We start from the raw sequence: 14,197 nt of genomic DNA, 5'->3' as shown, positions 1-14,197 counted from the left end.
AAATCAAATTTGCTGAAGGCAAACCAGGATAAGAAAATAAATTGCTAAGTGCTAAATATTACATTAAAGATTTTTCAGAGGGAAAAATTCCACTTTTTATGCCACCACATTTACTGTATTTGACAGCTTTATCCCTTTCAAACCTGGATCACCATCAGTTTTTTCTTGTGCTGCATTTAGAGGCATTTCACAAGCTATTTGACCCTTTGAAAACCGAGCAAGGTGGCGTAATTTATTTGCAAATGTGGGAAGTGAGGCAATGACCAACTTGGCAAGACATGCAAATATTTCAATTTTATATTTAAAATTATCCTGCAAAAATAGTAAAACAACTATGAAATATATACACTCTTTTAATAAATTAAATAAATGAATATTTTTTTTATATCTTTTTTTAAAAAAAATGTAAAAATAGTGTTAGGTAATTTTCTTGTAACTTTTGCTAACTTTTTTGGCCACATCTCGTTAAGTTGCTTATTGCCTTCTCTATGTTTTTTTTTTTTAAATCCAATCTATTTTCTTAGGTTTCAAGGGGTTACTGTAAGGCTTAATATTTTACATACAGAAATATAACGATGACATATTAATATAATAATAAAAATCTAAAGAACTGTTTCAGTCAGTTTCCCAACAGTGTATAAAGTTGCTATAATTAGCTCCACTTTGACCAGTAACAACATTAAACAGCTTCTTAGATGTTAATTCATCAGCAATAACAACCCAGTTGTACACAATTAAATGCAGTGCACATATCAAAACTAGAATTAAATGCGGGTCACACCCAAGGTAATATATCCCTCCTGATTCATACAGGGATCCATTTTTTGGGACTCCCTTCCCGTTCAGCCGGTTGTAGGCGGATCTTCTCGCGCTGTCACTCAGATTTTAGTCCAATCAAAATCTCTCTGTGTGTTGTGTCACGCCCCCTTCCACGTCGACCTGCACTCTCGCCATATTTTCAATCCTGTGGAGCCCGCAGCCCGGTTTGCTACAAAGTTAAGAGAGAGAGGAAGCTTTCACACAAGACAGAATTAAGTGTGAAACGACCCACCTCAAAGGAGAAAAGACACTTTTGTTTTTGCCTCCCAGCTCAGTGTCTGTTAATTCGTCCTGCAACAATGAACATCTTCAGACTGATAGGGGACCTCTCTCATCTGGCTGCTATCATCATCCTGCTGCTCAAAATATGGAAAAGCAGGTCATGTGCAGGTGAGCCATAGCTTTGATTTAGATTACAAATGCAACAATGTTGTATTTTTGGCAAGTTACCGTTTTACTTTGCATTTCTTCACATTGCTAAACTCGTTTTTGTCTCCTCATTTGCCCGGCAAAGCTAGCTAGCATTAGCAGCATGCTAACGTTTCCCACCCCATTCATTTGAGTTAAACCGTTAGCAGTCAATGGGCGAACTCCCGATAAGGACTATTAACCGCTGTCTGCACCTCCATCACTCGTAGTAGCAGTCTATTGGTGTATTTTCTGGCAACATGTTGTTAATTATTTGAAGTTAAAGTTAATAATGTCCGAAGATAGCATGGCACTAGCTAGCTTGCTAGTGTGTGATGGTTAACTAACATATTAGCTGAACTACGGGCTGAGGAAGTTAGTTAGGTGCCTGTTGCTTAGTAGATGAATGAGAAAATTAATACATCATGTTTTGGGGGGTTATTTCTATATTTAGTTTCGCCGGTTAGTTTTGCTTTCTGTACACATCAGCCATCTATTGAGGTTTGGTGCTCGACTTTTCTGGTCTGGCTTCTGACGTGGCATTCTAGAACGCGCTACGGAAGTAGCTTAAGTAGTTTTTGCTACTTTTATTTTGGCCTGCTTTTGTTTCTGTAGCTCTGATAACATGTTTTATGCATTTTTTGTTATTAAATAGCTGCTTGAAAAACACAGACAACAGTAATTTCTGGTGTGCAGTTGGGACGACACAGTTGTGAATGCCACTTTGGTTATAGAGTGCTATGAATATAAGGTCAAAGTTAAAGGAGGTTATGTCAGGTTACAGCCAAGAGGTGTTTATTTATGGTTAACACGATAAGATACAGCAAAGGTATATCTGTCTGCAGTATTCATGTGTAAAAATAGTAATGTTTTGGCATGGTAAAAGATAGGGGAAGATGTCAGAAGTATGTCCTATCTTTGCTGTCCTTGGAACCAAAATAAAGTTGTAAGAGGCTCTGTTTGATGTGATCAGATCAGAGATGTAAACAGACCCAGAGAGAAACCTATATGCACTTACTGTTTTCCCATGATTCCCTGTCAAGTCTAGTGTACTGTACAAGTTTAAGAACACAAATCCATTCACTCTTATGCTTGCTATCCTGAGAAGTCATAATTTTGTGCATTTAATTAAGAAAGCAATGGTTTAAAAATAGTGTGCTTGACAGTTAATTAGGAACACCTTCCATGCGATTTTATTTTTATGCTTACAAAAACTAGTCCCAAAAGACTGAAATTGCTGATTTGCTATAAAGTATTCATCATGTTTCCACCAGCAGATGTCGCTGAACAACAAGGAAAAGCATTAATGATTCACATGTTATCCAGAATATTTGTGAAGTTGTTCTGAAGTTGCTGATGGCTTAACTGAAATAATAAATCTGCTTAATTTTGTTAAAGGTATCTCTGGAAAGAGCCAAATCTTGTTTGCCATTGTGTTTACCACACGCTACTTGGATCTGCTTACGTCCTTCATCTCCCTCTATAACACATGCATGAAGGTAAGAAAGGAGAACATCTTAGCTCCAACCAGCAGCTTTTCATAAAAGTCCAAGATTCCTCTGCATTACCTTCAGCGACATGCTGTTCTGTATTCTTTAACAGGTGATCTACATCGGTTGTGCGTATGCCACAGTCTACCTGATCTACGTTAAGTTCAGGGCCACCTATGACGGTAACCACGACAGTTTCAGAGTGGAGTTCCTGGTTGTTCCTGTCGGGGGTCTTTCTGTTCTCATCAACCATGACTTCTCTGTGGTGGAGGTGGGTTCAACCTCGTGTATTGTTGTCAAACCATGGCAATAGAGCCACTCTGAGAATATGTAGTCCTTTTCTAAACGTCTAATTAATCCTCTAAAAGTTCATTGTATTTTTTCTTGTGTAATCTGTCATCAGATCCTGTGGACGTTCTCCATTTACCTGGAGTCAGTGGCAATCCTGCCTCAGCTCTTCATGATTAGCAAGACTGGCGAAGCGGAGACGATCACCACCCATTACCTGTTCTGCCTCGGCCTTTATCGAGCCCTCTATCTCTTCAACTGGATCTGGCGTTTCTACTTTGAAGGCTTCTTTGACATGATCGCCATTGTGGCCGGTTTGGTTCAGACTGTTCTCTACTGTGACTTCTTCTATCTTTATGTCACCAAAGGTGGGTTTCCTATTCGAATCTGTTAAACACATTAGATATGTTGTTAAGTGACCGTTGGCTTTTTGTTACTCAGCCGTAATAAAATACTTCCCTTAAGTCTACCTTAATACAACACTTACATGCACTCATGCTGTTGAAAGAGTTGTTGGTTGATGTAATCTCTCCAGTCCTCACTGGCCCTGACGTAATCCCTTCCTAGAAACTTTGATGTGAGAGTTCTTGTACTCCACAAAATCAGATTCTAAAGTTCAGCCGAAGCTGATTTGAGGCATCAACAGTCTGAATTTCCCGACAGTAGCTCAACTGGGAACCACATAAACGGGATCTTGTGTTAAAAAGGCTGTTATGTTAGAATTGCGTACATGATTTGGCTAATCCGGTGCTGAAACCTCAAATTAGCATCGGTTGAACTTCAGAATCCTTTTTTCTCACTAACTGTAAAATGTATTCACAAAAAATCTGAGAATACTCCCAGAGAGCTCCACACTTAGCTTTAAAAAAATCTAGCACTAAATCTGTTTAATTTTAGAAGATATCTAAGCAACTCTGAGCAAGGAAGGGACAGAGATGGTTAGTGAGGAGGTTTAATTGACCCTGTTGCAACACTTAAAAAAAAAAGTGATTGTTTTGCCCTTTTGTGAGGCCTGTAAGGTGTGGAAATGAAATGAACTGCATCACAGTATGAGACTTTTAAAGTACTGCAGTGCAGAAGGACAATCTCCATAAGCTGCTCTCCTTCTTTTCTGTCTACCTGGTTAGTAGCTTCAAACATCCAACAGCGAGCTGTTAAACCCTATAAAAACGATTGGGTAACGGTGGCAGTGTGATGCTCACAGTTAGCACTGTTGCCAGCTCTTTTTACACAGAGATCGTTTTATAGGGCAGCTATGAAGTCCCTGCTTTAAGCTGTCTTTGCATTTTAAACAGAGCCAAACAACAGCTGCATTACAGCGCTTTGATATGTGAATTTTAGTCAGCATGCTGGCATCAGGGAAGCAAAAGAAGTGTGACGGGCAAGACGTGTAACACAACAGTGTCTGCCTCTAGGGTGACATATAACATGTGTTGGCAGCACCTTCTTGACAATAATTGTGACATAAAATGGAAATAAAAATTATTTACGGTTCCTGTTATGTGGGGACTGATCTCTTCCTCTGCTTGGAGGTTAAGGAGCTCCCAGATCTCATTGTTTTCCTGATTTGCAGACTGCGAAACACTGCTCCTGGTCATCATGATTCTGGTTGTGGTCGCAAAATTTGCAGCCCTGCCTGTGAATCTTTTCAAATTTAAAACCCCTTACCTTTGCAACTGTTGCAAAGTGCTATTGCTGCCAGTGTGAGTAGTTGAAATGCCTTTACAAGCAGCCAGTTTAATAACTTAAACTTATTTGCATCTCCATCACAAAAACTAGAGTTTAAGGTAAGTTCATTCAGAAGTTATTTCAAGTGAAACAAGATACAAAAGTTGCCATTTGTTTTATTTTGTAAAGCTGCAATAAATTATGTGTAATACACTGCAGAATATTTCAAAGACAGACGCTGTGGAGTTTTCAGTTAGTTTTCACCTCCTCGTGACTATTTTATAGCGATTTAAAGAGAACGGTAAATTAGGAAGAACAACATGTCTCTGTATTATTTCTTGGGTGTGAAAACTGTCTCTCAAACAAGCTGTTGTTTTTTTTTTTCGTCATCAGTCTAAATTGCCTAATCTTCATGGTTCTTTAATCACTTGGGTTTTATAGTTCCTGAAAGTATTTCCTTAAAAGGGGCTTCCAATTTACAACTGGCAACTTTCATCTGAACACAAATCATAGATTCCCCCATTATAAGCTCCGTGATAAAGAAACTCTTGCACTTTCAACTCATCCATGTGGTGTGAATTATCCATGGCAGCATGAACATATACCTGCCCAGTTGTGGTTTCTGATTTTCTGTCCTCCTGTCTCGTCTCTCAGTGTTGAAAGGCAAGAAGCTGAGCCTGCCTGCGTAAATCATTCACAAGGAGACGGCAACTCCCAGCAGACTCAGGGGTGTGAGGAGATGACATCATGTAATCTCGTGACCCACAGCAAAAGATGCCTGAGACAGAGAGCCAACTATCGGGGAAAAACACTAGTCTTCTTGATGATTGCTGATGGAACTGGTAAATACCAACAAACACCAGAGCTGAACAAAAATCACATCAAGTCAACCTTTGGATTTCGGTGTTGAGCATCTTGCCTTAAACTTCTTTTCATTGCTGTTCAAATAGGAGAAAAGGCTTTTTTTTTCTACATGTGAGGTGTACACGCTTATTTTTTATTTTATTTTTTATAATGACACAAATACGGTCGACTCTAAGAAGTTCCCTGTTTGACTTGGTAATGAAATGCACAAATGTACAGTCTTATTAAGGAGTGAGATAAAGAGGTAATGTGAGTGCCTGATGAGGATTATGTCCATTTTCTCACAGTAGTTTTTGTTTTATTTTTTTTTACTTTTGGATTTCTTTTTTTTTGTCTGCATATATTACAATACATTTAGCTTCTAATGAAAATATTTAAAGATGCCAACAGCAACAACTTTGCGCCAACACACACACATTTTGTAAAAAGATGGCTTTCTAAACTCAAAACAACATTTTAACTATTGTCCATAAATAAAAACCTTTTTTGTAAGCTGAACTCATATAAGGATTTATAGTTTCATCTTAAGTTTATGATTTAATTACTTAAATGCCAGCAATGTTTTGGACATAGATGTCAGTATTTCCAAATGATGGCTATCTCATTTGAAATTTAACCTTTCATTTGTTTCTTGATTTTTTTCTAATCTTAGCTGACTGTATTGAGGAAAATAAAATGCATCAATTGTTCTACAGCTTTAATATAGATGTCACACAATCTTTAAATAATGTACATCAAATTTTTGATGTAGGTAGCACAATTTTTTTTCCTGCTCGTATTGCACCCCTCTAACAAACTCATGAACACCTCCCAACAGTGATTTTTCAGTTATCTCAAGGTTGAAATTAGTGAAGTCAAGCAATAAGGAATGGTTGAATGGTGATATTTGGCATGAGGATCCTCCAGCATTTGGACTGGTTTTGACATTTCAATATTTATCTGGGGTGTGAAGAATTGAGCCAATTTGACATGTTGCTAGTCTAATTATTGCTTAGGTGTTCACGGTGTTCATTGGGTGCATTGCTTTGAAATTTAAAGGCCTCTCGTTTACTTCTTTTTCAAAGTAGTTATTCCTAAAAGATTGTTTCAACTTTTTATGTCTTTTGTTTGCATGATATCACCTCCATTAAAGGTTTTATGAGAATCATCCGCTGGTGTTGCTTTTTGATTATTGAAATTATCAAGAGCACACCTTTAAAAAAAAAAAAAAAAAAATTAAAGCTGCCACTAATGGCTCTATAGATCGCATGCTTGGTTGGTCCACAAAAATTTCCCCATCTTTTGGCAGCCACAATTTTTTCCCTAGGGTGCTGTAATTTGGCATGAAGTTCAAGTGTGTGTGTGTTGGTTATAGGTGGGAAGCACAACTTCTAAATAGATTCACAAACTTGCACGTGATTTAATTGAAAGATTGGGAGGCAGACACATACGCCTTTAGCGATGTCCTCTTTGAAAGTCACAAAACGGTTGTAGTAGGGAGGCATCATTGGACCTGTGAGAAGTGTGTGTGTCTAAATTCAAGGAACACAGTAAATTATTAAGTCTTTGACCAATAGTAGCACTATGGAAAAGTGTAGACGAACTCTTCAAATCCTTAAATTTATTCAAGTTAATGTATTTAAACCACATTAAAGAATTAGCTCTTTTGGTAAAACATGCGCCACATGTATTCTGAATTATGGCTCAGTCTTTGCTACATGTTGTCCCCTCTCACTCTACACACATATCTATTTTTCTTATCCAATGAGGTGAAAAAAATGAATGAATAAAAACCAAAACAAAACAAAAAATCTTAGGAATGAAGAAGTAAAATTCCTTCATTTGAAATTGTTACTTATGTAAAATTAATAAGGAAAATATAAAACCCCTCAATGCAGAAAGTTCTCCCTGTGACTGTTAAACTGCTGGTATATTATGTCATTAAATTATGATCACTTGTGCATAAAAGCAGTTTTTTGTTGGTTGAGATAACTATTTTGTATAGGACTGTAACTGATTATTTTTTATCATGGACAATTATTTTTAATTCTCGATGAATCTATGATAATTTGGTTTGTAAAATTGCATATGTTAGGTAAGCAAAAGGACATAGTCACAATGTTGTACAACTTATAGCACAGACCTTATTAAAAAATTATTAAAAATACAAAGAAATAATCAAAAGGATGGCAAATCCCCAGATTTGTTAAAGTGTAGCCATCACTTTTGGCATTTTTGTCTAAAAAATCCAATTTTCGATTTTACTTTCTGTCAATCCGTAATCACTTCAGCTATACTTGTATATATGGTTGGGTAGACTAATAACTTAAAAAAATATCATTTGCTCGTTTTGTGTACAAAAACTCTGATTTGTAAAGTAACTAAAGCTGTCAAATAATTGTAGTGGATTGAAGAATGCAATAATTCCCTCTGAAATGTAGAGTATAAAGTGACATGTAAAGAAAACCAGCGCTTAATGTTTCAGCTATATTTTTTTAGTCTTTGAAATAAACAATAAACATGCCAAGAAGCAAAATTTACTTTAAATCATACTGAGTGGATTCAGTCCTTAACATACGTACCGGCTATGCTACCCCAGCGTATACCATAAACTTGTATAAATTAGAAATATTTCATACTCATCCCACTCACCCACTTCAATAGGAAATACATAGAAACTTCCCCTTTGAAAAAGATGACAGTGATGAGGGTGAAAAAATAGGACAGACGTCACACACAATATAGTATTCTTGGTAAACTCAGTTTATTTCCAATACAGCTAATTGCAACATAATACATCCTAAGCATAGACCATTCTTTACCAAACTCATCTTAAGGTCCTGGCAATAAATGAGGGCATTCTCCCATGGAGTATCAATGAATTTATTGCATTGATAAATTCATCTAAAACCGATTGGTGTGCCAGACAACAGACTGTAGTTTCATCAGATAATCTATCACCAACAACACATTGATATGCATCAATTTTATTTTAAAGGCATGAATTTTCCATAAAAAAAACCAACAAAACAGCACAGCTTTAACTCTGATGACCATTTATAAACAAACCACACTGTGCTTCTTTAAAGGAGCTCTATATGATAATTAGAACATATCTTTGATTTAAGGGCTGCCTGCACCACTCTTAAAATGGTGGTGGCTGAGCTGGCGGCTTGCAGCTAATGGTGCTAACAGTGATAACAACAGCAACACTGTTGACAGTGCTAACAGCCCATGTTAACTAAAGCGCTTTTTTCCTGATACCAGCATTTTTTAAAAAATTTGTTTCAATCAGTCAATTGTGCAACTGCAGTGAGATGGTATCCCAGTACCTATAATTTAGTCCTTTTTTTGCTCTTCTTATACAACACTGAAGAGACACGCTCAATTTACAACACACAGTAGTGTGACATTATTCTTTGCTCAGGAGGCCATTACTCCATTATATCTTAATAACAAATATTTGTTGCGATCGGGATGTCATATATAGCTCCTTTGAAGATTACACCATAAACATGTAACAGCAATTTGCAGTGTATTGTTTGGCTCATAGGAATCAGTGTCAGATATCTGCAAACATACACAACTTACACAAGCATTTAAAAAAAAACATGTTAAATAGGAATAGTGCATGGCTTTTTTTTAATGACGTACAATCATGAGCCAGTGTTTTTCTGTTTTTGAAATGAGCCGCCATTCCAAAGATTTGTGCATAGTGTATAGAATACGTATGGTTTAGATTAAAATAAGTATTTGACCATCAAGGCAGTTAAAACATTCGTAAATCAATGCTTTGGCTGTCATAGATATTTTATACTTAAATAAAATGCCTACATATATAGAGATTTGGACATTTAGGTATTTTTTATTTTATTTATTCAAATATTTAGCGATAAAATTAGTGATGTAGACATGCAGTAACTACCAGGAAATCTTTGTGCTTAGAAAATCTGTTACATACAGTACATTCAAGGTCTGAATCCCGCCCATTGAGCTTCAATAGTGCTGATTTAAGGCACCGTTCATGCAGAGATTTTGAGCTTTCCCACATGAAAGAGGAGAGGTGGAAAGCATCCTGCTACTCTATTTTGTTCACTTTTGAAGTTTCAGATTCACCCTCCTTCTCCTGGGCCTTACTTTGCTGGTATGACTAAAGGAAAAAGAAAAAAAATACACTCTGTAAACAATGTCAGTCATTTTGTTTATGTGAAATAAATTACCATTTTAGAAGAGAAGAATACCATACACTAAACTCAACTGATTTTATTGTATCACTGATGTTTTAGTGTAGATAACAGATAACCACCAGGTGGTGTATCTATCTTCAAGGCTGAATTTGCCTTGAAAAAGACCATGTGTAGTTAAAAGTTATGTGTATGCCGTCTAATTTTCTTCTCAAAATATTCTGAATCCTTGGTGTGCTAGGGCTGCAACTAATTCTTTTTTAATGTCAATTAATCTGTTGATTATTTTCTTAAAGCCAGAAAATGAATTGCCACAAAATCATTGTTACTTATATCTTGTTTTTTTCCTCAACCCAAGGATATGACATTACTTTCAAACAGGAGTACAGAAACCAGAAAGTTTTCACATTTTAGAATCTGTAAACAGAGAATTTTTACTTTTACTAGAATAAAGTACTAGAACCAAAAACTATGTTCTATTAGTTTAAGATCAATTAAGATCAAAAAAGTTATTAATTAAAAAGAATCTTTGCAGCTCAAGCACTCAAGCAAATACCGCTTGCTGATTCTTCAGTACATTACCTTTATCAGATGAGGGTAATAGCGGTTGAGTATGTTGGAGATGGTGATATAAAGGCCATTAAAGATGACTGATGCCATGACTGAGAACAGGGCGATGCCAGAGAGCACACACAGCAGAGTCAACCCGCCAACAAACAGCAGGAACACTGACAGACAGAAATAACAATTTTTTGTTAACAAAAAAGAACTGTCAGATGAGTACAATTTGGCTTGTAGAAGAAAGGAAATTTTGATGTGATTACACTTACCCTCAAAGAAAACAAAACCTACTGCTGACATAATAAAGGTCACAAGAGCAAAAGAGAGGAAAAGTCCGACAGGGAGTGCAGACATAGCACCGAACAGCAACACTGTCAGAGCGAAGAAAGGATGTTTGCTGAGGTACTGCCCGATTCTTGTGTTCATCATGCGTGTTACCTAACGAGAGAAAAGACATGAGGGCCGTTACCACCTACTTAAAATTTGAGGGGGGATGATTTTCTTCATCTAGTGCAAACTTACCCTCCAGGAGGGTCTCTGGAGGATATCCACATAGGAAAAAGTTTAGAAACGTAACAGCTTAAGACCATAAAAATCAGGTGGTGTATCATCAGGACATTCTATACTATGACTTTTCGTGATATTTTCGACGACATACTATAGTATGACTTTTTTGACATATTTTGGATGACACACTACAGTATGACTTTTTTTTATCATATTCTGGACGACAAAGTATAGTATGACTTATCTTGTGGTATTTTAGATGACATACCATTGTAGGACTTTAATAAGATATTTTGGTTGACATATGTCGAAAAATGTCAAATTTTGACATGCTAAAAAAAGACGCTTTAAAATGACATACTACAGCTTGTCAAGAAGAACTTAGTTGATTATCGGCCTGACTTGTATCATTTGAGTTTTTGACAGATGTCACTGCCAATACTGAGCTGGAAGTAACATTAGAACCATAGAAACAGTTATGAGGTTTAGCTCAGTGGGTAAATAAGGTGGCTAGTGTGCCTGAGGTTGCTGGTTCAAGTCTTATCTGGGATGGATGACTTTTGAGTCATCAATGACTTACCTTGCAATGAACACTTAAAACAGAATACACAATTGTCTCCTTGTCTCCCAAATTTTCATATACTGAATACTGAATTTTCCCTGCCAAGAACTTGAAAATCGACCTAGTTTTCAACAGATGTCACTGCCAATACACAGCTAAAGGGAACAACGAAGCCATAGCAAATGTTAGGAGGTTTGGCTCAGTGGGTAAACCAGATGGTTAATGTGCAAAGGATTGCTGGTTCGAGTCTTACCCAAGACACTTGAATTTTGAAGACTGAGCTTAACCCAAAGCAAGCACTGAGCTATAGGGAATGTTAAATACAATAAGTTGGGTTGAGAGACAGGAATGACAGTCAAGAGATAGGAAGTTGGGGGAAAGAAGTTAAGAGACAGGAAAGTCAGTCAAGTTACATGCAGTTTGGTTGTGAGACAGGAAGGACAGTCAAGAGACAGGAAGTTGAGGTCAGAAACAGGAAGTTGGGTTGAGAGACAGGAAGGTTAGTCAAGTAGCAACAAGTTAAGTTGAGAGTGAGCTGAGGTGACAGAGAGGAGGTTGAGCTTAGAAAATGGACGTAGAGGATAAGAATATATATAAAATATTGGTTGATATATCTGTCTGCTCTACTGATATAAGGGTCATATGGTGTTGAAACGCGAAATTCAGTATCGGCAGTGAATTCTGTCGAAAATTCGACTGATATATGAGTCAGGCCCATATTCCTTGATTTTGACAGACGCATCTGCCGATACTGATTTTACCTGTTTTGGGACCACTACAACTGATTTATCGGCCAAAATGATATTTAACTCAACTTTACGTGCCCTAATATGTTCTGCAATATCACAATCAGCGTTTAAACTGTATGAATATACAAGCAAATTATATTTTATGGCATAAATAAAATATCGGTTGATATATCTTTCTACTCTACTGATATAAGGGTTATATGATGTTGAAATGCAAAATTAAGTATCAGCAGTGACGTCTGTCAAATATATGAGTCAGGCCGATATTCCTTGATTTTGACAGAAGTCACTGCCGATACTGGTTTTACCTGTTTTGGGACCACTAAACCTGATTTATCGGCCAAAGCGATATATCACTCAGCTTCATGTGCCTTAATTTGTTCTAAGTATTCATTGCAAGGTACGTCATCGATGACTTATATCAGCAGAGCAGATATAGCAGCTGATATTTTATTTTATTTATGCCATAAAAGTCAAAAGTCACCTGTCCCAAATAAGACTTGAACCAGCAACCTCAGGCACACTAACCACCTTATTTACCCACTGAGCTAAACCTCCTGACAGTTTCTATGGTTATAATGTTCCATTTAGCTTAGTATTGGCAGTGACGTCTGTCGAAAGCTTGACTGCTATATGAGTCAGGCCGATAAGTTCTTAGACCTAAGGGCTGTATCATCCCCTTCTCTTATCTTTCCAGACCTGTGCCAGGCTGCATCATGCTATGTTATTGATTACCTTACTACTCTACCACTTTCCTGACTTTCCTATTCCAGTCCCTTACTTTCTACTTTCTGACCCTCTCTTATTCCTATTTTCACCTCTTATACTCTCTTCCTATACCTCCATCTTCTACCTTCACTCAACTTCCTGTCTCTGAACTCAACTTCCTGTCTCTCAATTTAACTTGCTGTAACTTGACTAACCTTGAAATCTCCCAACTTCCTGTTTCTTACGTCAACTTCCTGTCTCACAACCCCAAATGCATGTACCTTGACTGACTTTCCTGCCTCTTAACCCAACTTCTTGTCTTTCCTCCAAGTGCTTGTCTCTTGACTGTCTTCCCTGTCACTCAACCCAACTTCTTCAACGTTCCCTTTAGCTCTGTGCTTGCTTTGGGTTTAGCTTAGTCTTCAAAATTCATGTGTTCCAGGTAAGACTTGAACCAGCAACCTGAGGAACACTAACCATCTGGGTTACCCACTGAGCTAAACCTTCTGACACTTGACATGTTTTCAAACTTCACTTGTCAAAAACTCGACTGATATATGAGTCAGTCCAACAATCAATTAGGTTCTTGGCAGGGAAAATTCAGTTTTCAGCATTTGAAAATTCAGGAGACAAGGAGACAATTGTGCGTTTTTTAACTGTTTTAATTGTTCGTTGCAAGGTACGTCATCGATGACTTATATCAGAAGAGCAGACAGATATATCAGCCAATATATTATTTATATCATAAAAGTCAACTTTCCCAGGTAAGTATTGAACTAGCAATCTCATGTACTCTAACCACCTACTTCACCCCTAAGCTAAACCTCCAGGCACTTACATATTTTCAACATTTACTTTAGCCCAGTATTGGCAGTGACGTCTGTCAAAAACTTGACTGATATATGAGACAGGCTGATAATCAACTAAGTTCTTGGCAGAAAAAAAAAACAGTTTTCAGTATATGAAAATTCAGGTCATGACATGTTGAAAAAAACTTCTGAAAATTGCATTATTATATCTTGTCATGACACGTGAGAGTTTTCTATTTTAAAAAAAAGGCCAGAAACAATATAGCATAGTGAAAAATGGCTGTAAAAAACATATAGCACAGAATGTTAAAAAATGTCACATTGCATTCTCGGGGGGGAAGCCTTTTGACCTCTTTCCACACAGGTAATAAGAGGTGGATATCAGCAGCACAGAGCCCACGACGTTCCAGCCAGCGGCGTGTAATCCAGCATAGGGCCAAAAGGGGAAGGAAGAACGCGAGACGGCAGCCTACTGCTGGTACAACTGAGGACACGGAACAAGTAGTGGGGCCTCCAGTTGAGCTGTGAGGCGCAGACTGGGTCTGGAGCAAATGGCACATACATATGAATCGTCGTCAGACAGGAGACGCGTCGCTGAAGC

General features: G+C 37.3%; 2 protein-coding genes across 2 annotated transcripts in view; one reads left to right on the top strand and one right to left on the bottom strand.

Annotated features, from left to right (window-relative positions):
* Positions 1 to 930: 930 nt before the first annotated feature.
* On the top strand, positions 931 to 6,684 carry LOC121956589 (ER lumen protein-retaining receptor 2-like). The gene is made up of 5 exons (XM_042504878.2): positions 931 to 1,209; positions 2,626 to 2,726; positions 2,830 to 2,988; positions 3,121 to 3,373; positions 5,328 to 6,684. Exons 1-5 carry the CDS (start codon positions 1,119 to 1,121, stop codon positions 5,360 to 5,362), a joined length of 639 nt encoding a protein of 212 aa, XP_042360812.1. The 5' UTR covers positions 931 to 1,118; the 3' UTR covers positions 5,363 to 6,684.
* Positions 6,685 to 8,258: 1,574 nt separating this feature from the next.
* LOC121956588 (lipid droplet assembly factor 1-like) overlaps positions 8,259 to 14,197 on the bottom strand; it is a 51,981-nt gene continuing 46,042 nt past the window's right edge. The window contains exons 3-5 of the mRNA XM_042504877.2: positions 10,531 to 10,699; positions 10,283 to 10,428; positions 8,259 to 9,666 (exon numbers count right to left, since the gene is read on the bottom strand). Of these exons, the coding sequence (XP_042360811.1) occupies positions 9,595 to 9,666; positions 10,283 to 10,428; positions 10,531 to 10,699 (387 nt within the window). The 3' untranslated portion in view covers positions 8,259 to 9,594. The remainder of the gene's footprint in view (positions 9,667 to 10,282; positions 10,429 to 10,530; positions 10,700 to 14,197) is intronic.

Source organism: Plectropomus leopardus, chromosome 18 (assembly GCF_026936395.1).
Source record: "Plectropomus leopardus strain MGB_pleo_1.0 chromosome 18, ASM2693639v1, whole genome shotgun sequence".
Taxonomy (NCBI): domain Eukaryota; kingdom Metazoa; phylum Chordata; class Actinopteri; order Perciformes; family Serranidae; genus Plectropomus; species Plectropomus leopardus.
Note: the sequence above shows the minus strand (reverse complement) of the source record. Positions and strands in the feature narration are given on the sequence as shown.

What these genes read in the sequence shown, in the direction of transcription:
- LOC121956589 (XM_042504878.2), top strand. Translation starts at nt 1,119, where the DNA reads ATGAACATCTTCAGACTGATAGGGGACCTCTCTCATCTGGCTGCTATC. An exon ending in GAAAAGCAGGTCATGTGCAG is followed by an intron (nt 1,210 to 2,625) that starts GTGAGCCATAGC and finishes ATTTTGTTAAAG; the next exon opens with GTATCTCTGGAAAGAGCCAA. An exon ending in CTATCTTTATGTCACCAAAG is followed by an intron (nt 3,374 to 5,327) that starts GTGGGTTTCCTA and finishes CTCGTCTCTCAG; the next exon opens with TGTTGAAAGGCAAGAAGCTG.